Below are 27,615 nucleotides of genomic sequence, written 5' to 3'. Positions count from 1 at the left end.
CGGGTATTTTTTAACTTTTTAAGGGGTGTTAAAATAGGAAGATAATAACGTAAACGGTTATGAGTTTTCTGGGTGGTTTAGAATCAAGAACTATGATCGTATCAAATTTCAGATGCCCAGCTCGTCTGGAAGAATGTTATAGTTTGTACTACCTGATCAGTAGAGTTACACATGCGGCTGTGTATTTAATTAGATGACGCAAGTTATATACACATGTATACGTTGGCAGACTTTGGTAACAATGTGTGACGTACTTCGTGTAAGGCCAAACTCTTCTGTTCTCTCGTTCTCGCAAAACGTCGCATATGTCAAAATGGCGCCGGCTCTAGAGAACAGTGATTCAGATAGGATTACAATGAAAAAGAAGGAAGAAGTTGAAGACAAAGAAAATCTTTGGTAATTACTATATTTTTTAAGCTAATTTTTTGCTTAACAGAACAAAATAAATAGTATTAAGATACACAGAATAATTTCCTATAACAACGTTCTTCACCTAGGCTAATGAGTCATTAGTTGACCTAATATGTTAGTATAGGCTAGGCTATGTGAACATTCCCACGTATTGTTCCATGTACATAACAGTAAATGTTCAATTTTAATATGATTTTATTAGCATAAATGCCTAAATTTTTAATGGGATGTGTTGTGAAAAATAAAGGAAGTCCACTTTTTCTTAGACCCAACATATTTTATAAGTAAAAATTTAGGACCCAGACCTTAGCTTAGTCAGCTAAAAACACTTCCTGAAGTGTGAAATTGTTTGAAAAGGGTATTTAAAATGAAGTTTTGTAGGATAATAAGTTACCTAATGGGGGAAAAGCAATTCCAGTCCTAAATAATGACTAGAATTTAATAAAACTGACCCTAACCACAGTTCCTCCTAAACCTCAGTAGGCTAGGTAAGTTAAGTTTAAGTTACACCAATTTTACACAATTACACACTTCAAGAATGTTGAATTCACTAAATCGATGTGAAAAATTCACAAGGAATAAGTTATGCACTCTTAACTTATAATTTACTACTGTCTCACTCAAAGATAACCAAAACCGGCACACACAGAGAGCACCATGTCTATGGTTTGCCGATAGCAAACCAGCAACTAGCCTACAACGAAAATTAAAATCTCTTCGTCCAACGATTACATAAAATTGATTCCCACATATTTCAACAGGAATCACCCCATTTCCTACACAATGTCCGAACGTGACTTTCCGACACAATTACTTAACTTAGCCTAGAATTAAAATTAATCACAAATTTGTCATAACATACTAATTTAAATCTACACCGATTTTATTTTTAAATATGATTTCTTGTTACATATTTTATTGGTTTTTTATGGGAAAAAAACTTAGCCGTTATTTCTACAAAATTTGTATTTGTAACATTTTGTTCAGAATTTAAAGGACTACAAAATACAAAATTTGTATCAAAATCATTCCGGCCATTTTAGAGAAAATCTGATTTTTCTATATTTTATGCGTAGTTATGGGAAAATCACCATTAAAATTAGAATTAAAAAAAAAACTTTAAAAAAACGCCTGGAGACAAGTTAAGGTAGCCTATCATGAATTAGTAGGCCTACCTAGGTTTTAGGGGGGGGGGGACAAAGCATATATCCACTCAAAACTCGAAAATGTTGACGAAAACAATACTTTCTCCATACTAAGTCATGTAGGCCTATAGGGGGAGATTTGCCTATGGGGAAGCGAGCTGACGTAGTGGTTAGAGCGCAGGGCTTTAGTCCCTGAGGTCCCGGGTTCGATCCCCGCCAAATCACCAATGGATTTTATCTAGCCTAAGTGATAATGCCGTAACCCCTTAGGTCTAGCCTGAAGTAATGTGAAAAACAATCCCAGGCTCGTGCCTAGCGTCCTTGGACGAAAAAAGAAAAATAGGGGGAGAAAGTAAAAATGTATAAATGAGGTAAATGTAGGCCTACCGCTTTATTTTCATTGACCTTTCAATTGTCATCCAAAAACCAATTTAGATTTTATTTTATCATTAAATATTTGCCAGGTTGCAAGATATCCCGGCCTATCATTCTGAATCATCTAGCATGCCACATCTATATCTATATAAATAAAATTAGTGTTTTGTCTGTCTGTTACGGCCCAAGAGCCATTTTACGCGGCCTACTCCTGAAAAACTATAGCACCTAATGAGATCCAAATCATTTTAATGTATTCACTGGATTGGCGAGAGTGTCTTTAGCTATTAATATAGGGCCTAACTACTTTGTAAATAAAATTACGGACATTTAAAAAGCCAATTTTGTGCGATTTTTTGTCAAGTTTTCTCCCAATGTTTATCAAATACCGTAATCATTTATGAAATAACAAACAGCTGTTCGGATCAAGATTATTTTTTCTAGCTGTCACTGTTTACATTGAATGTTGTTTACAAATATCGCAACCATTTCAGATCACGTTTTGAATCAAATCCAAACCAAGTGAGATTAAAAATGTGTTTTCTTACATAACGGATTTAATTAATCGCATGTGTGATTTAATAATGTGTAGGTTAACCGTAAATGAAAATAGAGATTATATTTGTGTATAAAATTGTTCGTTTGATAACTGGGTAAAAGACCTTGACTCAGTGTTGTGTATGGCCGGGAACCAAAAAAGGTTTCAACTCATTGACGGCACTTCAATGGTGGTTGTATAAAGAGTAAAGTGACAACTGCAGTGGGTGATTGTAATAGAGGTTTACGGATTATGCTCAACTTGCTTCCAATGTGTCTTCTCACCGCTACGTGCTGCAATCGCTGGACCATACAGGCAATTGACTAATTGCCCATCTCTTGGGTTCGTAGGCCTAAACAATTATTCATAACCAAATTTCGACGACGGTCCTTGATACCGGTACTTTTACCAAGAATACCTACCTACTTAGGAAATAAATTTAAAACGTTCAAAAACCAAACTCAACATTGTGTGATTTGTCACATTTTCTTCTCATTTCAACATTATTTCGTGTTATCTTCAGTCCAAGCAAATATAAATATTGTTATGATAAAAGTTTGGTGACACTAAAGTATATGTACTTGTAAATTGTTTTTTTTAGGACTTCAATTTTGGCTGAGGTTCAAAAGAAAGGCAATACCAAGCTACCTTCCTGCAAACAACTGTTAGTATTGGGTGAGTTACTGCAATTGTTTTGTTTTCTTCAATTAGGAACTCATTGTAACCATAAGACATGAGCCTACCCGTAGTTAGGCTACTTAACTTAGTCTCTAGGCCAGTGCCGGATTTACCACTAGGCCGATCAGGCCGCGGCCTAGGGCCGCAAGCAAAAGGATTTTATAGCAGAGGATTGAGAATTTTTTTTTTATAAAAAAAATAACTTATTTTAAACCACCAGTTTGCCGCGATCAAAGGTGACCATAATGATGTCTCTGTGGACCGAGAGAGATGATCACGATTTTGCTGTGGCCGCAGATGACATCCCCGTGATTGCGGCCCGCGGGAGACTTTCACGATTTAGCGGCGGCCGCTGGTGACGGTGATGTATCCTCATGATCGAAGACCGCGGGAGACGTTCAAGAATTAGCCGCTGTCACGAGTGTCCATGATGATGTCTCCGTGATTGCGGCCCCCGGTAGACGTTCACGATTTAGCCGTGGCCACGGGTGATGGTGATGTATCCTCATGAACGAAGACCACGGGAGACATTCAAGAATTAGCCGCTGTCAGGCTAGTTATACACGGTCGCAAGTGTCGATGATGATGTCTCCGTGATTGCGGCCCACGGCAGATGTTCATGATTTCACCGCGGCCGCGAGTGTTGATGAAATGAAATATTATTTATTTATACAGACAAAATTTAGGGCCAAATGGTCTTTCTTACACTTAACCTGTCATAAATATAACACATATTGACATATATTTTAACAATTATATCAAGATACAAAAAAAAAATATAAATCATTTATACAGAAACGTTGGTGATGATGTCTCCGTGATCGCAGCTCACGGGAGATGTTAACGATTTCGCCATGGCTAAAGGTGTCATTGAGGATGTCCCCGTGATGGCTTCCCGAGGGGGATGTTTATGATTTCGGCACGGCCGCGGGTGACAATGATGATGGCTTTGACTTGGTTTAGGAGAGATGTCCACGATTTTATCCACGATCACGGGTGTTGTTGATGTCCTCTTGATGCATATTCACGATTACTTCCGCGATCGAAAGGAATTTTCACCACAGGAATGTTCCTCCTCCTGTGGTGAAAATTCCTTTCGATCGCGGAAGTAATCGTGAATATGCATCAAGAGGACATCATCATCAACACCCGTGATCGTGGATAAAATCGTGGACATCTCTCCTATTGTTACCTCAAGTAATTTGGCCTAGGGCCGCAAGTACCCCAAATTCGGCACTGCTCTAGGCTATAATTACTACCTATTTTATAGTCTAACCATGTATCTTTTTTTACCAATATCTATCTTGAGCTGAAGATCCGGCCTCATCAAAGATGGCCATCTGCAATGAAGCTGGAACATCTGATTACCCGATTACCTTATTCTTCGCCAAGACCAGCATGCCGGATAGGTTGAGTGTGTGGTTCCTAGATAAAAATTATCACTGATACTTTTGTAACTTACTACTGTCAGGAGTAGCCTGCAATAACAAGACATGTTGATAAGAAAGCTCTGGAAGCTTCATAACATCTGGTCCAGTGCAAGTGCTGGCCGGAGTAGGGGTGGAAGGTTCAAGAACTGATCTAAAGCCGCGTTTACACCGAAGTTTCAAACGAAAAGTTGCAAACAGTAGTTTCAAATAAAAGTTTGCAATTTTTATTTCATGGTTTTATTTCCACGTTTTATGAAAATGTGTGAAACACATCTGTTTCGTGTTTCAACGGCACATAGTGACCGAAACCAGTGTTGCAAGCAAAAGTTTGCAACTCCCCTTGATCTTTACTGACTTTAGGTAAAAACAACAATTTCTTTTGCAAACACTGAAAAACTTTTTGCAACTGAGAAATATTTTGTCTAAAAATGCCCGTTTTGAGAGATGTTTGCAATTTCTGTTTGCAACTCTTTTTTCAAACTCCGGTGTAAACGCGGCTTAACTTATGTAAGGGAGCTGCTTACACGTGGGTTTATTATATTAGCTCAAGAGTGTAGATGTACAGTGTCAAGACCTGGGGTGAATTTCAGGAATAGTTACAATGTCCCATAAAAATTATATCCAAATGTTTTTAATTTTTGATGTTTGCAAAACAAAATGGAAGTAAAAAAATTTATGATTTTGGTCTTTTTAAAATTTAACAATACTGTTTTAGTAAATAGATTTGGTTTTAATGAATTCCCAAATGTTTGGAACAGTATGGAATTTTAGTTTGGACTCCTCTCTAGGTCAATTTGTTCAAAATGAAAAATAATTAATCTTTGAAAAACTTAATTTAAATAAAGTTACCAAGGCCTATATACTAAATAAATTTATGTAAAGTAATACTCAGTGAACAGATCAAACTAAAACTTAATACTAATTGCTTCTTGTCTATAGCCTAAATATAAGTGATTTATTCGGCTACCTTTAATCAAAATCGTTTTCAGGAGATAATGAGTCAGGTAAAACTACCTTGATTGCGAAACTGCAAGGGGTTGAAGACCCCAAAAAAGGCTCTTCTTTGGAATATGCATACATTGATGTGAGAGATGAATATAGAGAAGGTAAGCTAATTTATTTCTTACGATTGTTTGGTTCTATGGAGGATTGCAAACTAACTAGGCTTCATGTTAAATATTTGTTATTGCTAAGGTTAATGTTACGCAATAAAAAATACTTAAGTTTCAATATAAATATTTTGAACCCAGACTTTAAATAATACGTACATTAAAAATCTAGACAGAAACTTACTATTGTTGTCCAATCTTATTGTATAAATAAACTTATAATATATATATATATATATTTGTAAATAAAGAAGCACATAAAATTCAAAAACAAAGAGTTTCATTCCTAACCATCTGACTCGTAAAAAAAAATGTTTGCCGTTTTAGTAAAATATTGTTACTTTTGTCATAGGTCTACAGATGGAAAGATGGATTTATTTGCTCATTAAACATTACATAAAATGCAATAGATCATGTCAATAAATAGTAGAGCATAATCAGAAAGATACATACAATCAAACTACATCAATAATACCTACAGACGACGATAATGTCTACATACTTCAGGAGATGCCTAGATTTTGCCGCGATCACGAATGATGATTATAATATTTCCGTGACCGCGAGAGACGACAATAATGTATATACTGCAGGAGATGTCCATTGGTTTTCCATGTTCGTGGAAGACTATGATGACGTTTCTGTGACCGAGCTTCCTTGATTTTTCAAAATTATCCTTAGCTGTGAAAGATTGTTTGCCATGTCACTGAGCAGGGAAGGCTCCAAACAAATTTTGTTTCTCTCAATATAAGATTAAAAAAGTAGTTGATAAGATATTATATTATATTATAGATATAAGATTAAAAAATGTGATTTTTCAAGGTGAAATATGTTTTTGAATAGGCCAAATGATAACCAGCTATCACCGTAGGTCTCATGGTAAGACCTAGAACCGATTTAATTTTTCATTTTGACGTTCCCAGAGGCCAAAAACACCATTAGTTCAAATTTATATATATACATGTATGTCCGTCCAGACGATAACTTGAGTAATTTTTTTCCGATTTTGATCAAATTTGGTTTGAAGGTGTAAGGCGGGATAAACTTGAATGAGTTCGCAAACCAGCATGATCGGACCATTGGAACGGGGTTTAACAGGGGTTTTATGGAGTAAACATGGGATTTTCCCTTCTTTTTTTTTAAAACACAAAATTTATCAATTTTTACTAAGACCTTTTTAAATAAAGAGCTTACAAATCAAATAATTTAGTATATCAAAGTGTTTTTGTACGGTGATTGGTTACGGAGAAAATTAAAAAAAATTGTTAATTTAAAATTCCCATGTTATTCTTATGGAGAATGTTATTAAATGTTGTAGTTGGCTTGTTTATGGATATATTTTGATCAAACTTGGCGGATTTATTTATTTCCTACTAAGCTATTGATATAAAAAAAACACTATTAGTTTCCCTGTAGCAGCTAACCTAGGTACTCGTTAAGCATAATATAAAAGTTAATTTAATAGATTAATTGAAAATCAATCCAGGCAAATGGAAATTCGCTTACTCGGCAGGTTTGCTGCAGCGGGGGTATTTGTTAGGAGCCTCAAAACAAAACAGTGCCTATTCTGAGCTGTGTTCTGATTGGCAGATCACACGAGGCTCAGTGTCTGGGTGTTAGACGGAGACGTAGCCCATGCCCACCTCCTCAGGTTCGCTCTGTCCGAGGAAACATTCCCCCACACGACGGTGGTGTTTCTGGTTGCCATGACAACACCATGGAGTCTGCTAGATCAGCTGGAGAACTGGGCGAGTGTGCTACAAGACCACATAGACAAGCTAAACATCCCAGCGGACCAGATGCAAGAGTATCGGACCAAGTGTGAGTAAACGAAAATAACTAAAATGTAACATGTTTGTACAGTAAACTTCCAATTAACCTCAATAAAAATCAAGATTCAATTTAAATGAATGTATGCGACGACCACCAACGTGTTAAAGTAGCATGAGGAGGCCTATCACCTTGAAAGCAGACCTTAGAGTTGCTGTTGTAGTTGTTTACATCAGAAACTTATATTTTCATTTAATTTTAGACCTACAGAAAATGCAATTCTTAAACAAATGGATGGTTTCTACTAAGGCAAAGCCTGTGGGTGAATCACCGATTAAAGCGATGAGTTGATAAGTTTAGTGTTACATTTTGTTTAGAGTTTAATTTTTGCTATTCCTAGGCTTTCCATTATTATTGGTTTTGTTGGTGTGTGAAACAAAATTAGAAGTTACCTATACACTATCTAAATAGTTTTATTGGTTACCAAACCTGCTTTAAAGGTTGTCTACATTGAAATTGAAGTTTAAGTTTGTGTTATCCATGATTTCAATATCCACAATCACTTACTATCGCCCCTCATTATCGTGGATAATCTGAAGTAAACGGATGGATGTGTTAATTCTCTACAAAAAATGCCTGAAACATGGTTGATTGCATCATGAACGAGTGATAGCTACATGCTAGCTCTTTATATATATATATATATATATATATATTTAATAATTTACAATAGGTACTCAACAATGGCATACTGAAAAAACTTATACAAGCTGCAAATATAAAATATGACTGTCAAACCTGGCCGAGAGAGAGAATGGCTTATACCACTCGGCTACTGATGTGATCTAACAGACTTTCTCACCAACGACACTGCTCAACAAAATGCATTTGCCTAATAGTTGTAAACTTTTAAACTCAACTCCTGGGTTGCAGCAGTTGTTAGGTAGCCCTACATATAGCTTTGACCTGTTTTTGTTGAATTATTCTTTAATAGAGAGTTAAAAGTAGAAGTTTGGCTATGTTACTCTTATATATCCGGATACATCAGACTTCAAATCTCAAAGGATTAACTCTCATTGTATACCATAGGTATTCGGAGATGGCAGGAATATGTTGAACATGGAGAAGATCTGGAATTAGATTCTCAGTTGCGGCGAACGTCAAGAAATTTTGATGATGAAAATGGCCAAAATGAACTTCTTCCATTGGGGGAGGGGGTTCTTACCAGAAATCTAGGCTTAGATGTTGTAGTCGTTGTAACAAAGGTGAGTCAGTTCATTATCATATCATCATATTTTGGCTGCCTAGATCAGATGCACAGTTAGTTAACTCAACATTTAATGGTTTTACGAACTGAGATAAAAAAATCATCCAAGGTTATGACAAAATTATTTAAATGTAGGCTGGATACAGAATGTAAGGTTTTTTTTATTTAAGTAGTGCTATTACACATATTGAACATAACACTTGTTTTTTTATCTTTAATTAAAGATAGACAAGTCTCAGAATTTGGTAAAATTTTTTTGATCAAGATTTTTTTGGACAAAATTAAAAAATAAAAACGTCTTCAGAAAGTCAATGCAATACCCACAATGCCGGAGCCTGTTGTAGTTGTGTTTCCTTTGCGAAGGCGTTCTTATACAATTAATTCTTTACATGTAAATATTACTTTAACGAGGTGTTAGCCCGTCCTACGTACGGGAATTTAGTAGTCAGTTAAAACCATGTACAATTCAGATCAGCTAGTTTACACTTATAAAGATAAAGTTTCTTGCAGTTTTAATGTGAAAAATCATCTTGTAATCAAATGTTGTGCGACCAAATATGTTTTTATTCCATCATAGGCCTATACGATATGCATTTTAAATCCGATAATTTTACAATAAAACAGCAATTCTGCAATTTTTACGATGTGAAAAGCGTTGAAGTGAGATTTGCAGCCGATTCGCACAGACGCACACTGATTATAAGTAGCCTACAGTAGAGAGAGTAATAGTCAATTGAGAAGTGTATAGACTTAGTCAACGATACCACCTTCCATAGCATACCTGCCTCTTCCATAATTATTATCACCACAATACAACTACTATACACAATTTCCAGTAGGTCTGAATAGAAACAACCTAAAATAAAACGATAATATCCAATAAAATTCACAGTACACATAAATCGTCACACCTATCCTTTATATCAATTTCACTGCATGAATTGCTAAATAAATAAGTGTAAACAAAGGTAAGTAAAAACAATAACAGTTTGTTTTGAAACAGCCGTTTGGTTCAAATAACATACATTTGAAAAAAAAAGAACTCACGATTACTAAAAGAACTGGTCACATGTAGCAGGAATATAAAAAGTAAACAAGCTAGTAAAGCTAATGACGTAATTGTCAATGTTTATTATCCATACCGTTATCAGTTCTAGCCTTAATAATTACCCACCCTCATTGAATAAGTGTACATCGTAATTTCCCATATTATAGTTAATTTAAACTACAATATAGGTATTCATAGTTGAAATAAAAGTAGGGATGGATGAGATTGGATTTTTAGTTCGAGACGAGACGAGACAAGATTTTTTATTTCTCATAAAATTTCGAGACGAGATTGAGACGGGATTTCCCTTCTCATACACAATGGGAAATGCACGTTCAAAATTTTTACCTGATTTTGCAACATTGTTAGATGACTGTTTAAATACAAAAATAATGATAATAGGCAAGAATATTTACAATCTTTTATTAAAAAACATCAGCATAACATTTTTTTATTAATCACGCCTAACTTATTAAAAATGCCTACGATTAGGAAACATAGTGATATCAGTTAGGATAGAGTTCAACTTATCCTAAAATAAAATAAATCATAAAATAAAAGCAATATTAATTTTTATAAAATAGTTAGGTACTTGTTTTGACTTTTTATAGTAATAAAACATTCCTCACACTGCGTACACTTGCTTTAACATAGACTACGTTTTTAGCACGGACTGTATTATTTGACTTACTGGGATTTTTGATCTACAGACACTGCAAACATTGTAGTTTTTGACCTAGCGGCACAGGTATAAATTATTTGATCTTCCGGGACTGTTGACTTTCTGCAACGCGTCCGATATATTAATAGTTCGTATGTAGGCCATACATTCAATATAATACATAATTATATGAAAAGAAACTCAAATAAACCTTAGATTTCCCACATGCCTCTGTCTTAATCTGATATAGATGCTTGAAATAGACTTAACATCTACACTCATTAAAAAGTAGAAAATAATTTATAAATTTAGTCTGCAGGTTTGCTGCGACAGGAGTATTTTATTCTTCCAGCTGTTTTCCATTCAGGTTTAATAGTCGTTCAACATTGAGTTATTAAGTGTTGTCTTGTCTTCGTTTATTTAAACTTTCTCTCCATTTAATGTCTGAATGACTAATCCATGTATATGTTGTTTGTTTTCTTTTCTAGACTGACTATATGACCACCTTAGAAAAAGAAATGGACTATAAAGATGAACATTTTGATTTTATGCAACAATGGATTAGAAAGTTCTGTCTACAGTATGGCGCAGGTCTTTTCTATACATCAGCAAAAGAGGATAAAAACTGTGATCTGCTATATAAATATCTTACACATCGTGTTTATGGTTTCCCCTTTAGAACGCCGGCACTAGTTGTTGAGAAGGATGCTGTTTTGATGTAAGTTGTGTTATATTTAAAATGTTAAGTGTTAGGACTAAGAGTATTTATTTCTAGAATTTGTGATACTCTAATCCTACCAGGAGCTATGCTTTTCTTCCTGACCTTGGGAGAGTTTACATACAGTTGTTAAGCTGAGGGAGTAGAAGATTAAGAGACTTTATTACCCTTTGAAAATTAGGCAAAAAATGTGGGCAAAATCTATATCATTAACATGCTACATGAAACTGTGTAAACAATAAGGTTTTTTTGTTTTAAGATTTAACCCCATATATTACATACCAAAATGTTTGTCTGGGTGTGTACATTTTAGGGATGGACGGGTCCCGAAATTTCGGGAATTTTTCGGGAAAAAAATATTCCCGATTATCGGGACGGGATTACATTTGACTCGGGAATTTTTCGGGACGGGATTTGGTCCGATCGTCGGTGATTTTTCCGCTTCGCGAGTGCCGATAACGCCGTTATTGCGAGCGATAGGTCCGCGAACGCAGGAGACGAAGTCATACCGACGATCGCGCCGTGACCGCGAGTCATGACGACGATCACGCCGTGACCGCGAGTCATGACGACGATCGCGCCGTGACCGCGAGTCATGACGACGATCGCGCCATGACCGCGGAGTCATGCTGACGATAACCCCGTGACCGCGGAGTTATACCGACGATCGCGCCGTGACCGCGAGTCATACCGACGAGCGCGCCGTGACCGCGAGTCATACCGACGATCATGCCGTGACCGCGAGTCATACCGACGATAACCCCGTGACCGCGGAGTCATACCGACGATCGCGAGTCATGACAACGATCGCGCCGTGACCGCGGAGTCATGCTGCCGATCGAGCCGTGATCGCGAGTCATACCGACGATCGCGCCGTGACCGCGGAGTCATGACGACGATCGCGCCGTGACCGCGAGTCATGACGACGATCGCGCCGTGACCGCGAGTCATACCGACGATCGTGCCGTGACCGCGAGTCATGACGACGATCGCGATGTGACCGCGAGTCATGACGACGATCGCACTGTGACCGCGGAGTCATGCTGACGATCGCGCCGTGACCGCGAGTCATGACGACGATCGCGCCGTGACCGCGAGTCATGACGACGATCGCGCCGTGACCGCGAGTCATATCGACGATCGTGTCGTGACCGCGAGTCATGACGACGATCGCGATGTGACCGCGAGTCATGACGACGATTGCACTGTGACCGCGGAGTCATGCTGACGATCGAGCCGTGATCGCGAGTCATACCGACGATCATGCCGTGACCGCGAGTCATACCGACGATAACCCCGTGACCGCGAGTCATACCGACGATAACCCCGTGACCGCGGAGTCATACCGACGATCGCGCCGTGACCGCGAGTCATACCAACGATCGCGCCGTGACCGTGAGTCATACAGACGATCACCCCGTGACCCGCGAGTCACAAGTTACTATAGGTACCTGTAAATTGTTACCCATTTTTCGGTTTTTATAGATCAGTGCCACAAATGGTGAAAATTGATTTCATATGTCTTTTTTTGGTAACTGCAATACAGTACTTTCTTTTTATGCACAGAAAAAAATCCCGTCCCGTCCCGTCCCGAAAATCGGGAAGGAAATAAAAATCCCGTCCCGTCCCATCCCGAACTAAAAATTCAATCCCGTCCATCCCTAGTACATTTGCAAACTGACCTTATATTTTTGAAAAAAGTCCCTTGACTTCTGGCCCAGTGGCTTTTAAAGTTCTCATGTTATCCTTATGAATAACGTTTACATTATAATCAGCTAGATAGATTAATTGCTGTTAATATTGTGACGCAAAATTCTAGGGGGGGGGAATAAACTGGTATTCAAAATGTCAGGCTAGACCTACTTTAAGAACCAGCCACACTCAAATTTCTTCCCTGGAGTGCTCAGAAGGAGCTGAGAAAAATCCAGGGGTCGATACGAAGTTTTCACGGCTTTGACTGATCAATTTATTTAAATTTAATCGAAGGCACATAGCTCTAGAAGCGCTCAGGAAATCTTGCAGACGCTCAGTGGGAGCTATTTCATTCCCACTTTTGTTTTTAGTGTTTTGGTAAATTTTGCCTAACTTTTATCTTGACTCTGTAGAGCCGACGAGTATTTTATCCTGGCCAATGTGATAAAACTAGTCTTGTTTAACTTTAAACCATTTGGCTGAAGAGTGAAGACGTTGGTAAATAGTATAAAATAGAATATAACGTGAGGAATTTCTTCAGAGCCTACGGGGCCTAATTAATATTCAAACGAAGAATATAGTGTAACTCATTGTTGTGGTTTGCCCCTGAGCTGGTAAGACAAATATTAATAGTGGTTTATTAACCTTGTATTTTCGTCCCAGCTCAAAAATTTGTATGGAAGCTACAACCATGGTTTTGACGCCGATTGCAATGGTCACGTAGGACATGTCAAGAATTAAAGTGTTGTCACAGTCGGTTGCTTGGACGTAGTCAAACTCGAACACGAACATTTACATAAACACGAACACTTTGGGACAGGTACATATTAAACAAGAGTTTCTCAAAGTGTGGCCCGCGGACTGCCTTTCCAATCAAATGTATTTTTAATTACTAACAACAAAAGCGCCTATTTCTGAAAATAACAGTTTAAGTTTGCATTACAAAATGCATACATTACGTAGCAAGCTCAACACATGCCTATGAGCACGTAAATATTGGGTTAAAGGGGTAGGGGGTGAGGGTAGTTAGTTGTAGGTGGTCCATATTACATACATAATTAAATTACGTGGGTCCTTGAGTAGGTGAAGTTTGAGAACCCCTGTATTAAACACTTAAAAAGTGGTTCTCGAGGACGGAATACAGGCCTTTAACTGTAAGAGTGTTCTCCAGCCGGTTCCTGTGACAGTACAATTAAATAAGTACAGGCCTGTATTCCGTCCCCGAGAACCATTTGTTAAGTGTTAAATATGTACCTGTCCCAATGTGTTCGTGTTTGTGTACATCTGAGTTTGACGACGTCCAAGCGACCGACTGTGGATGGTCAGTTTGTTCCATATTTAGCATTATTCTGATTGATTTCTTTTGTAGTTTTAATATCTCATTCAGGTTATTAATATTGGTTGCTCCATAAACATGTATATTGTAGGCTAAATGAGAATGAATCATACCGTAATAGACCATTTTGAGAGTTGTCAGATCACAAATATTTGTTAATGTCCTGAGAGCAGACACACCCGAATTCATTTTTGCCAGTACTTTTTCAACGTGGGAGTTCCAACTGAGACTGCTGTCTATATTTAGGCCTAAAAAGGCTAAAAAGGTTAGGCCTAAAGGAAGACATTTTACTGTATTTTCCTCTAATCCCTGTTAAAGCCTTAAAAAAAATAGACTAGGCCCTACTCTTGATAAACTTTAAGATTATTAATAATTTTTCTAATGTCTTTTTCAGTTGACTTTTGTTTTTTAAAACATGCGAACACTTTTTTGAACAATGAAAATATTGTTTATGCATATAGGCCTAATAAAAGAGGAAGATCGCAACTTATTTTTTAATTGTTGTCTTTGTGTTTCAGACCTTCTGGATGGGACAACATGAAAAAAATTAGTATATTATACGAGAATATGCAAAGCGTTAAGCCAGACGAGTATTACAGAAATATCATAGCCCCGCCCGTTGTCAGAAAGGTAATAAACTTTTAAATAGCTTCACACACTTTTTAACTTGTTCGCTACTGAGCGTCGCATATATGCGACGCCACGGTCATTGCCACAGACCGAGGTATACATTTGAATCCTACACACAGACCGGCTGACACTTGGTTAACAGTACACAGGGTGGAAACCGGCCGTCGCATATGTGCGTCGCTGGTTCATGTGAATGAAAAATTTCGTACTATTGCAGTAGCGAACATGTTAAACTTTGGACTGGTAGTCTACTTTAGGCAGTGTAAGCCATACACTTTTTGTCAGCAGAGGTTGCTCTGAATTGAAAACATGAAGATCAATTCTGTCCGGTTATAATTAAAAAGTTTTTGTTTGGAACTGGATGTAATACTATATTATATTATTTAAAATATAAAATATATAAAATACTAGTTATTATATTATTTAATGTATTTGTAAATTTAAAGTTTATGACTTGTTAATATCCTGAGCATAACAAAACATGAAATATAATAGGCTTAACCCATTGGCGCCGACTTACGAGCGTTACTCGTACGGCCGCTGCAGGCCCGGAGGCCGACTTACGAGAGCCGCTCGTGTCACCACTAGGCAGCGCCATTTTTTATTTAGTTATTATTATTTTTCGCCCTTTTTGTTGCTTCTTACTATTATAATGTTTATAAATATCTTGCTTCTTGATTTGCTTATTTACTAATTTATTTTAGCGAATAACAAACAATTTTGTGTTGTCATGGAAACCACATATCACCAAAAATCAGCTGCGGTAAGGTAAACAAACAATTAAAAAAAATGTTATTACTTATAAAAGTACACAACTTTTGATTTTTCTACGTAGGGAATCGATTGACCTTTATAATAGTAGTGTTATTTGGTGTCTGGATTAATCTTGGAATTTGTATATCAAGTTTACTTTCAAAAAATTGTTTTTAACATTTTTATTTTTATAATCTTTATATATATATATATTTTTAGTTTAGAACTTTGACTATCCAATTAACACTTTACTGTAGACAATTTTACTGGGAACATAATGGTGAAAGAATTATTAATTTATTACCTAAGGTTTTCTTTCTATAGCAGTTGGAGTAAAAGTCTACAAATTCGGTAAAATTAATTGCCGCCAGAGGGTGCTGCAGGTAGCGGATTAATTCCTTCCCCAATGGGTTAATCTATATATAAAGCCCAAAGTACCCATGAACTTTTGAGAAAACTACAAGTCACACCCCCCATAAACCATATACTTAAAATGTACGTCATGACGAGAAATCTTGTGCAAAACCATCCATTTTTTTTTCATAAATTGCCCTTTAAGGTCATAATTGCTTTCCAAAGGGAAGTTTCCATATACTTAATGTTAAAAATACCCCAGCTGTTCTTATTTGTATGTTATTCTTTCAATTTATTACCTTATTAAAATCTGGTGTGATTTTGTTTGTAATGCTGCATTCTGTTTTGTTTATTCCAGCTTAACATAACCAATCAATAGTTTTATTAGTACTAATGAAGTCAAACGGATTTATGAAGCCCGTGGGTAACAGCTAGTTCTGCTAAAAACTTAAACAATGTAGTATCGGTTGTGTGTAAACTATGTATGATCACAAATTTGTTATACTAGTGGTTGTCCAGCGGTCAAAAACTCAACCAAAAATATGTAATAATGTACTGGCTTCTCAATTTTCACACGATGCCCAAATAAAACATGTGATTAGAATTTCTTCTATTTTTTTGATTTTAAGTTTATATTTTGTTGTTATTTTGTCACCACCCATAAGGCCCATGTAAATTCTTTTAAAATTTAAAATTCATTTTTTTTTTTTTTTTTTGAACCCATTTTAATTTATAAATGGATTCTGCACACTTACAGGAAAATATCTTTCTAACAGTATGCGTAGATCTTATCTGCAATGGGCACAAGCTGAGAAAAAAGGTTTTAAAGAAACATGCTTAACCTATAGATGGTTTTACAATAAATAATTTCTATGAAAATGAATTAGTTTTGATTTTACGGACCTGCAATACAGAACATGTACCATCTCAAATTTTGTTAGAATCTTTTGTTTCAACTAATTTCACAAATTAAAATTTCCATTTGACAGGCAGTAACAAGAGATCAGGAAGTACAAGCAGAGGATGAGCAGAGTTTTCTAGCCAAACAGTTGGCGCTACTACAGCAGGGAGGGGCGCCAACCTCGAGAACGGAATCTCCCCTGAGGACGCCAGCTGGAGTACAGAAGACTGGAGAGAGACGGGTACAGGGCTCACCATCTGTTCAGGGCTCTCCCAAGAAGGTTTTTATTTGATTTTTTATTGTTTTTCCATACCTAAACATTTTAAAGAAATTATATGTTAAGAATCATGAACAATAAAATAAAATAAATACATTAAGGGCGTGACACAAAACACAAGGGGGCAAGTTTTTTAGAACTCATTTTCATAGGCCCAGGATTGTGTGAAATGACTAATAATGGCTAAAACATATTTTGTCAGATAATCCTTAACATCTGTTGTAAAACTTGCCACACCATTGTCAGGTTAACAATAGGATCCCTTTGAAAATTGTTGTTAGAATAGCAGGCGTACCCATTGACTTTAAGTGTAGGGTTGATATCCTATCTATATGGGCCAGATGTAGCAAATTTTTTCATTCAAAAGGAACAGAGTTAAATAAGCCACTCTCAGAGTTCCTGTTAAAATTCTATTTACTTTCTGTAGGGATAGACGAGACAAGATTTTTTATTGCTCATAACATTTTGAGACGAGATCGAGACGGGATTTTCCTTCTCATCAGTGCCGGATTTAGGGTACTTGAGGCCCTAGGCCAAATTACTTGAGCGGCCCTCCCCCTCCCCCTGTGGCGGAAATTCCTTGCAATCGCGGAAATAATCGTGAATATCTCTTATGCATCAAGGGGACATCATCATTGACACCCGTGATCGTGGATGAAATCGTGGACATCTCTCCTAAATCAAGTCAAAGCCATCATAGGTATCCGAGAGCGCGGCAAAATCATGAACATCCCCCATGGGCTGCAACAAAGGGACATTATCACCGTCACCCGCGACCGCAGTAAAATCGTGAACATCTCCCGCGGGCTGCAATCGCGGGGACATCATCATCGACACCCATGGCCGCTGCGAAATCGTTAACATCTCCCGTGGGCCGCAATCACAGGGACATCATCATCAACACCCACGGCCGCGGCAAAATCGTTAACATCTCCCGCGGGCTGCAATCGCGGGGACATCATCATCGACACCCACGGCCGCGGCAAAATCGTGAACATCTCCCGTGGGCCGCAATCACAGGGACATCATCATCAACACCCACGGCCGCGGCAAAATCGTGAACATCTGTGGGCCGCAATCACGGAAACATTATTATGGTCACCTGTGATCGCGGCAAACTAATGGTTAAAAAAAATATTTGTTTATCTAAAAAAAATGTTGTGCAATCCTCTGCGGCCCCCTTGCTTGCGGCCCTAGTAGTGGTAAATCCGGCACTGCTTCTCATACACAACGCAACTACAACGCGCTCCTGTATTGCGAGTACGACTCAGTACAATCAAGAACAACTGTAACAGATCGGGCAACTAATGATGTGCTTATACAGTCCTAGTTACTTTTCTGATTCGTCGTCAGATGGCACCACCTCCCCGGTTACGTCATGACAACAGGGTCCCTCCAAACGGGTCCGCGGAATTGGCTAACTCTGGAACTCGCTAACCCCATGTTAAATGCCCTATCTTCAAATTTGGTCGATGAGAGGAACTCGCTAACTTGTTCGGTTTCGGAATTGGCTAACTCCGGAACCCGCTAACCCGCTCCAGAGCCGGGTTAGCGAATTCCGTCCTCGTACGGAAGTCGCTAACTCGGTCCCTCGGCGGAACTCGCTAACTCCCAATCAGAAGCCTCGCGGGCCGTCCAATGGGAGCCAAGCACGAATAACTTTGGCCAGTGTTGCCGAAAGTGTAGTACCTATATCGTATCGGCACCATAATGTCGTATCCTACGATTAATTAGGAGTAAGAGCAACGTAGTCGATAAAATAAATATATATTTAGAAGTATGTTTAACCACGGAGAAGTTCTTATGATTATTAGGGTGGAAAATGCATTATAGTCTTACCATAGACTAACCAACACAAGTAAACTTTACATCCCATTGTAAACTTTGAAGCTCTTTTTTCGTGTCTAGTTCATGTCCGGTGACACTGATCGCTAGTGTCGACAAAATTGTGTTTCTATTATTTTATAGTTAACTTCATGATTTGTTCCTTACTGTTTGGTTATATAACCTGGGGAACGTGTTATTAGTTGTGATTAGAACGTTTTATTTGGTTAAACGAGGTTTTAAATTACTGAAAACAAGAAACAATTGTAAACAAAACACGACCTCTAAAGACAGTACACCGGACAGAACTAACAATACAACTGTCTTCAGATCATCCATAAGGATGAGAAATGTACTAATATAAGGGAGTATGTTTTATATGTGGGTTTCTTACTTAAATAGTAGCTTATTGGTATGAAAAAGATAAAAATGCACATTTAATTTGGATCTATTACATGTTATGAAATATCTATTTTCGTAGTCCGCCATTTGTTTCTTTTATTCGAATAAATACCATTTTGTGAACTTCTGCAAATAAAATTTTTGAGTTCGTATTTTATATAGGCTACTGGGCTTGTAGTAACCTTAAATCATAAATCATAATAAAATTTACACGTTAAACGTCATTACAGAATTACATTGTAGTGGTTATGTATTTTTTAAATAGAGCTATTGAATTTAAATAAATATTTATCAATACATTATAAAGTGGTAGGCCTAATGTATTCATGGATTGCATTAAAAAATAGTCTATGCATAAATACAACTTGTAAATTTCTTTTATCGTAGGCTATTAGTGTAGAACCCGGGTCATCCTCTTAATTTTGTTGAATTAATATTAATTTTACGTCTTTCAGTAGGCCTACTTTTTAAAAGTCTGGAGTTTTTTTCCAGGCTGATTCTATCATATCCAAAAACAAAGCTATTGTCTATTGTGTAGCTCAGTACTGGGGAACGGTGAACCGAGCAATGGCTTGGTATAGTTTATATCGTTTGTGAAAGCAATATAAAGGAAACCCAACACTCAAATCAGGAAAATCCGTCAATTAGTTTATTAAAAATCGTGAATTAAAATAACCCTGTCACGTTTTATTATATGAATATTATATCTTCTCCTATTTTTTACTAGTGGTGCTTAGGTGTACGTACAATCTAAAAACTGTTTTAAAACATGTAACATTATTGCTAAAAAATTCAACACATTTTAGAATTAGGCAACTATTTACTAGTAGGCCTACAATGCTTTGGTTCAAACTATTAGGCCTAGATAAAAACTTAGTCTATGTCATCATATTTGTACACGTAAGTTGGACGGTTCAACGACGAACATTTAATTTAAAATCTATGAATTAATTATGAAAGTTACGATGGTTGATGACTGTATTAATTAATGGTTTTGGTTTATTACGACATTACGATTAAATCTGTTTTCCGTGTTTAAGAACTTGCGTGTATTTTAGCTTATTTTCGTAGAGGTTTAATTATTTATTACCAATTAAACTAAATTTTGAATATTTTTCATATTCTATTATTTTCTTTTATACTGATGGCATTTATATTTAAGATCGACATCATGAACATTTAACTGGCCATTGTACAGTTTAATAAAAAAACACTTTTTCATGATTTTTTAATTGTCTTTTAATTACTTTGGGCTAGTTATCTGTTAAAAGAGGAATTGATAAAAAAAATAACATTTACTGTATCTTTATAGACACTGACATTTTGAAATACGGCAGTGTACGATTATTTTGTCGTACAAGGTTGGCAACGCTCCGAGCAGTGGGCGCGGCCGGGTTAGCGACTTCCAGAGTTAGCGAATTCCGCCGCGAGACAAAATCGAGTTAGCGGGTTCCGGAGTTAGCCAATTCCTGACTGAGACGGTTAGCCAGTTCCAGAGTTAGCCAGTTCCGCCACACGACCGAGTTAGCGAGTTCCTGAGTTAGCCAATTCCTACGTCTCCTCCAAACCGTAGAAGTATCTATTTACGTGTAAGGAGGAAGGCTCATCAGACAAACTTGAGGCGTTTGGTTAACCCATTGGAGAAGGAATGAACACACTGCCTGCAGCCCCCTCTGTCAACAATTAATTTTACTGAATCTGTAGACTTTTACTTTAAAACTCCAATTATCCGAATTAATTGGGACCGGGGTCGATTCGGATAAAAAATTTGGATAATCAGACACAGAATGGTAATAAAGAAAAACAAAGTGTTACACAACGAATGAACTTTATTGAGTGGATAACTAAGACATAATAAAGCTGTTAAATTGAATTGAAGTACAGTAGAGGAACAAATACTGATATTTATACAAATATCAGTTCTTTTCAAAAAGTTCTTTAACAACGCTTACTTGTACATCTCGATCAGCCAGCACATATTACCGTGACCTTGTAGCTCGTTTCCGCGCAGCTAGATCACGCAGGCGCCAGACGGCAAGAAGCTTTTCCCTGTTATTTTTTATGCCAGTAAACGTAGCCGTCCCGACACCAAATCTCTCCGCCAATACCTTTCCCGCCACTCCTTTTTATTATTTCCACTTTGTCCTTTAGCAATAGGACAACACGTTTGCGTTTTGCACTCATTTTAGTTATTTAACACACGTTACCATACAGTAATGAAGATCCCAAGTTTAACAATCTCACAACTCTATATAAAAATTAGCGATCCGCACAATAGGAGAGGGATGAGCTAATCGACCTAGAATCTTCCTAAAATCGATAGTCATGTGTCATTGGGTAGGGGGAGTGGCTGCAGGTGCATGCGCAGTACATTCTGCGCATGTGTCAATTCACTACACCGCCGCGCGGGGTGGCATCGTCGATGTGCCTACGCGACAGTCGGTCAAATTTTTACACTTAGTTTTAATTTTTAATATTAAGCTTAGAGCCGATTTGGATGATTGGCGATTCGGTTAATCGGCGTTCAGATAATCGGCATTTTACTGTAATAGTCCCAAACGAAAAAAAACAAAAAAATGTATACAAATTATAAAAATACAATATTTTGAAAACATTAAAAAAGTAAAATGAGGGGTCACATGATAGGTGTTTACATTTGAAAATTTGGGCTGCCCCCCAAAATACCCCATTTTGGGAGCTGGGGCAAAGTTGTAACTTTGATGAAAAAGTGCAATTCCTTATGTTGTTTTATGTGCCAAGTTTGGTTTTCCTACTGCAAGGCATTAAAAATTTAACTGGGGGGTTCCAGACTTTTGCCTAACCCTGAATGAAAATCTTACCTCTTTATATGTTTTTTTTTTAATTTCATTAGTTCACTTTTTAACTATTTTGTTTACTGTTTAAATTTTTGTATTTTCCATATCCAACTTTGTTTTCTTTGTACCAAACTTGATGTTGTGCTGTGTTTTGTTGGTTTTAGTATTAAAAATTAATCTATGTAGATCAATAATGTTCATATTTAGGTAGTATGGCAACATACGTTACCCCAGATAAGTTTAGTTGACAATGATAGTTATATTTTTTATATTATACCCACACCAATAGATTTTACGTAGTTAGTTCGCCATCAATGTGAAAATCAATGACATCAGTGGTTTAGTAACCAGATTGTTGATGGTATAGATGTATATGTTTCTGCTGCTGTTTCTGGGTGATAATTTCAAATTTATCTGATTGGCAAAAAGCTCATATATGTCTGACTACAAATTCTTAGAACTGGCGTCTGGCAAACTATTGTTCAACATTTAGAACCAGAACGCTTCTGCCTCAAAATTGTGCAGTATAGGCCTTACTCTTTTTACAATTAACCACAGGTGTGGGCACTAAAAAAAGTTTTAGTTATTTTATTTCACTAATTAGTCTCCCAGATAACAGTTCAACACAAGTTTTTTTAAGAGTTAACCCAACCTAGAGTCAATAGTATTATTATAAACTTTCTTGAGCCTTTCCTTAATAGCATTTCCTCTATTGTACAATTAATCATACTATTGTTATGAAGGGTAAGATTGTCACAAATTATTGTTGTAAACCTTCGAGTCTGCAGCCATTAAGTTTATCTAGGCCTACCCATTTGTATTTAGTTTCCAATAACACCGTTAAGGTCTTCTCTTGTGGTCAAGTTTCAATTTTTAATTAATTAATCTGTTCAAAATAGTTCAAGTATATTTTATTTTATTTTGTTTTATTCATCATGTTTGATTCTATGTAGGCCTAAGTAAACTCTATGGTTTTCAGCACAATTTTCAAAATTAAATTCTTATTAGTGCCAAGAAAGAAGCCCAATAAGCCTTGTGTTTGATAGTTTTATTATTATTTCAGTTGATACATAACGACTTTTTCTGCTAAAATCCTGCCTGTACCAATCCTCTTCAATCCCAGTTACCCCCAGGTCTAGGCATCACTTAAGAGGACTAAACTACTATCTTCTCCTATTTGTTTGCACAAATACCTTCCTTTCTACATCCCACTTCGCCATAAACTCTTAGTTCTTAAAGATTCATCTGCTGCTACATTTTTCTCAGATGTCCAAACCATATCAATCTTGCTTTTTCTACTCTCCTTGCTGTCATCAACTACCCCTCAACAGATCACATAATTTTAACTCCATGGAATGGAATGTCTAATTCAGTGTCCGAAATTTTATGGTAAATAAAAAGGTTCGTAAATGTAAAGCCAATGTAATATGTATGACCTCGTTGCAGATGGACTCAACAAAAGCAGGTCCAGCCGCTAGTGGGGAAGGCGTGCTGGCGAACTTTTTTAACTCATTACTGCACAAAAAAACTGGAGCTGGTTCACAAATGGTCAAGTCACCTAGTGAGTTGAAAATAATATTAAATTAACTTTATTTTTAGCTTTACCACAGAGAGAAGTAAGATACAGAGAATACAAGCTTATGAGACAACCAATCACTGTTAGCTCTAGTATATTGGGGCAGAAATGTACTAGTAAGAAGGGCGATGGCCACAGCAAATTTGTACAGCAGTTTTAGCACACAGGACCTTAAGGGGAGCGGAAGGGGACAACGAATAGAATTTGCTCTAGACATCACTTAAGTGCATCATTAAGTGTATTCCCCGTTTCTTACTTCTCTGTTGCCTCTAGAGTTGTGCTCATGAGTGTCAGCTCTAAGGGGGGAAGAATGCAAGTTTGACTTTGTGTAGAGCAATACTTGAAATTGAAGAAATTGAATTGTTAATCTTATGTGATGAACTGTTGGGATTTTTAATTCCATCAAAAGAGGTTTACAATGGGTTGGGGAACTAGATTAGCAAAATATTACTCACTGCCTTCTTTGAATCAACAGAGCCGATATATATTAGGGGAATTTCCCCAAACTAGAATGCCATGGAGAAGTAGTAGTTCATTCAGATACAATGATATAAAAATAATTAAATATTTCCGTACTCAGTAGGCCTCTGCGGGCCAGATAAAACCTGTTCACGGGCCGGTTGTGGCATTTGGGCCGTAGGTTGAAGACCCCTGATCCTGATTATTAGAGTTCTACTTTCAAAGAATTTTAGGCCTTTTTAACAGACAATGACACTGGTAGTTGAAAATGTAAACCATTTAGTACTGTTTTAAGCTAGTTCCACCCTATCTCTTAGTAACGTTCAATAATTCCTTTACAATTGCAGGTCTGACAGTGTTTTAACAACTTTCCTCATGTTGTTACAGATGACCTGTCAGTCAATAACAGTCTAGTGATAGACAAAGCCGTCGTCAGGTCCGATGCAGCTGCAGAACTAGATCGGTTAGCGAGGAAAAAACCTCCCACCACAAGCTCGAGTCAAGACCAAAACTCTTCAGAATGTTAAACAGCCTTTCCACCCATCTGTATAGTCTCCTATTTATATACCTGTGGGAAAAATATTCGTACGAAGATCAACATATTTTTATTAAATTAATGTTAAGACATGTTATTTGATTATATAATTTTAGCCGTTTTAATTCGACCTGGTGTAAATGTAACTCTCGTTATCAAAACAGGGTCGTTTGTTTTTTCTAGTGATGTGTCTATACCATTTTTCAATGTCAATACCGGTGTTTGTTCCTGACTGAAATATATTCTCGGCTATTGGTACCTATCTAAATCGTGTTCATTCTTTGAAAGTAAGTTGCAAACTTTGTTATTTAACAGGAGTTGTAAAAAATATTTTAAAAATCATTGTATAGACCCTGAACCTATTGACTTAAATTAAATTTCCAAAGACGCTCCCTTGATTGCGTATTATGAGGTTAATGTAGAATGAAGTGAGATGATCTGTGTTGCTTTGTTACCGACTAAGACTAGCTGTCGCAAGGGACAACTTGGTCCTTGTCTTGTATAAATACAGTATTTACAAGTGTGTTGATAACCTTGTCAGTGAGTGTTGCATGTTTCCTCTGGTGCCTCTCAGGCCAAGATGAATGTTTTATTGTCAGTTTGAGTAGCTTCGTTAATGGTTTACTCTTACAACACAAACACTCAACACACTACATATGCGTTGAAAAGTTTAACACATTAGACATATACAGGAAAACAGTGCGAATCCACTAGCAGGAACAGATTGTGCTTCCAACAGGCCCGTGGTACCAAAATACCGGTATTGACATTTTAACGGCAGTTTTCAGTATAAGTCCTTTTCCCAAGAAGTGGTGGTACTGGAAATGGTCTTGAGGTACAGACACATCACTAGTTTTTTCAAACCAAACTTAATGTTTTTCAGCTATTTACGAAGTGTCTGTTTAAAACAGTGGATTATTTAGCAGTTAGCGAGAGTATAAATTGTGTTGAACCCTGACTGCTATTGAGAAAGTGTGATATAACTATAGTGTAAAATAAATTTTATATGGATTTTCCTCAGATGTGGATGAAGCTTTGTGTTTTAGCCAAAATTGTTGTTTTGTTAAGTGATTTTTAGACCATTCCTAGTCTGTTTTGTTGTGAGTGCCTAGATATTTTGTAATCTACTATAAACTGATAGTATTCAATAAATCACAGTATAGCTATGTATCTTTGCTCAAATTTCTTTTAAACACTTTTATAGTGTCTTTGCAATATTTTTTTTGTTTTGCACTAACAACTTGTTATTTCAATTGTAAGTATTTAACTTGTATTATTTTTCCCTTCATAAGAAACTTTATTTTCTGTTTTCCACTAATAATACTACCTAAAAGCGTTGCCTGCTGCTTTTGTAACACAGCTTGAATATAAACATGGCTAGTTTTGTCTTATCAGCTTAGATACATAGTTCACAGTATAATCTTCTACTTGAAAGTGCCAATAATTAAGTGTAATTTAGTTTTAGAACAAATTCAAAATTGTAATCTTTAATTTGTCGATTGAATTACAACTGTGCCAGGTTAAGTTAAATCTTTATTTAATTTGCACTTAAAGAAAGCTAAGGTGTCTTTTTATCACTCTTTTGTAGTCAGAATGTAAACATATTTATTTTTTTTTTTATTCTTAGTTATCAAATTAAACTAAAAAAATTTGAAACTTAAGATCAATACTGGTCTGTTGGATATACTTTCAGTATATTTTTTAGAAGTGCAATACCGATTTATTTTCTTATTCCAGTATAGTCCAATTTATACTTGGAATTAAAGAAATGTTATTTTTTTTCTTGTTCTACGGAATGATGTAATTTGTATTAGAAGAATTCGTGAGCTATATTCACTTAACTGGTTTTAGCTTCAGCCAATTTTACGTGAAGTAATTATTTACATTTGAATTCATTCATAACAAAATATGTTACAAACTGTCCAATGCAGTGTTATTGTTTGTTTTAAAACAATTTAATTGCTGACCTTTGTTCCATTGACAAAGGAAGATTGGTTTGTTAACATTAGTTTAAGGTTTTGCTTTTATTTTTTAGCCAAAGCTAACTGTTTCTCCCTCTGCTTGTATATTTATTGTCTGTTTTGTAACTATTGTTGTATATAATAATGAATAATTTATGTTGAACTGCTATTGTAACTATATATTTGTACATATTACAGCTGATTGGTTTATTGCACATAAAACAGTTATTGGGCCAATACAGTTTTTGCTACTTATCACAATCAAAAAGATAATTGCATTGGCCTTTGAACATTTTGTAAGTTTATTGATTTTTTATTTATTTGTTTTTCAAAATAAACTAATGATTTACTAGTCTAGTTGTACTTGTTTACATTATATTTATCCTGCTCAAAAACAAATGAAACAATATTACCATAGACTAGTGGCCTGTAGGGGCCATAGCCCCTAATTTAGACTACAATAAAACAACTATACATAAAAATACAAATACTTGAAATATGTTTTAAAAATGATCAATTTTATGTTACTTAAAATTAACAGTGTTTCTTGTTTTATATCTTGGTTTTCCATACGTAGGAGTTGTAGTTAGTTGCTTCTGATGTGTCAATAAAATACAATTGTCCACATGAAGGCAACTCCCCATTTCGCGGTAGTATATCAGAAATATATATATCTACTGAATTTTAAAACAGTAAGGCCCATTTCCTGGATTCCCTTTTTGTGCAGCGGAAAGCGACACAAAAGCCATTGCACTGTTGTATTGCCTTATGTTTTTTTATGAAGTTAGAATCATGTAAAAACAGTTCTTTTAGTTTGTCATTTGCTTGTGGTTGTGGCATGTTAATGAGTCAATTGTGGCAACATGCGTTGAAATGTCCATTTGTGGCCTCCTCTGCGAAGTGAAATGCGCCACAATGCATGCAGGTGCTGTTAAAAGCTCCTAGATTG

The 27,615-nt window shown here is 36.5% G+C and overlaps 1 protein-coding gene across 3 annotated transcripts; it reads left to right on the top strand.

The window, feature by feature from the left end:
* Positions 1-288: 288 nt before the first annotated feature.
* Positions 289-27,023, top strand: LOC129000124 (cytoplasmic dynein 1 light intermediate chain 2). Of its 3 annotated transcripts, XR_008491339.1 has the most exons (11): positions 289-396; positions 3,071-3,144; positions 5,567-5,683; positions 7,277-7,507; positions 8,546-8,721; positions 10,921-11,150; positions 14,697-14,808; positions 16,905-17,096; positions 23,582-23,696; positions 24,558-24,755; positions 25,589-27,023. XR_008491339.1 is itself a non-coding variant. In XM_054427037.1 (10 exons), the coding sequence occupies exons 1-10, from the start codon at positions 314-316 to the stop codon at positions 24,695-24,697; spliced, it is 1,431 nt and encodes a 476-aa protein (XP_054283012.1). In that variant the 5' UTR covers positions 289-313; the 3' UTR covers positions 24,698-27,023. The 3 variants fall into 3 exon arrangements, 2 of the variants coding, with proteins under 2 accessions (XP_054283012.1, XP_054283011.1); XM_054427037.1 differs by having other exon boundaries at positions 16,905-17,057; positions 24,558-27,023; XM_054427036.1 differs by having other exon boundaries at positions 24,558-27,023.
* The last annotated feature ends 592 nt before the right edge of the window (positions 27,024-27,615 follow it).

This window comes from Macrosteles quadrilineatus, unplaced genomic scaffold, assembly GCF_028750875.1.
Source record: "Macrosteles quadrilineatus isolate MER2022 unplaced genomic scaffold, UCM_ALF_1.0 Scaffold_8__2_contigs__length_117827958, whole genome shotgun sequence".
In the NCBI taxonomy this organism is placed as follows: domain Eukaryota; kingdom Metazoa; phylum Arthropoda; class Insecta; order Hemiptera; family Cicadellidae; genus Macrosteles; species Macrosteles quadrilineatus.
The sequence above is the reverse complement of the archived record's forward strand: the minus strand, read 5'-3'. Positions and strand labels throughout refer to the sequence as shown.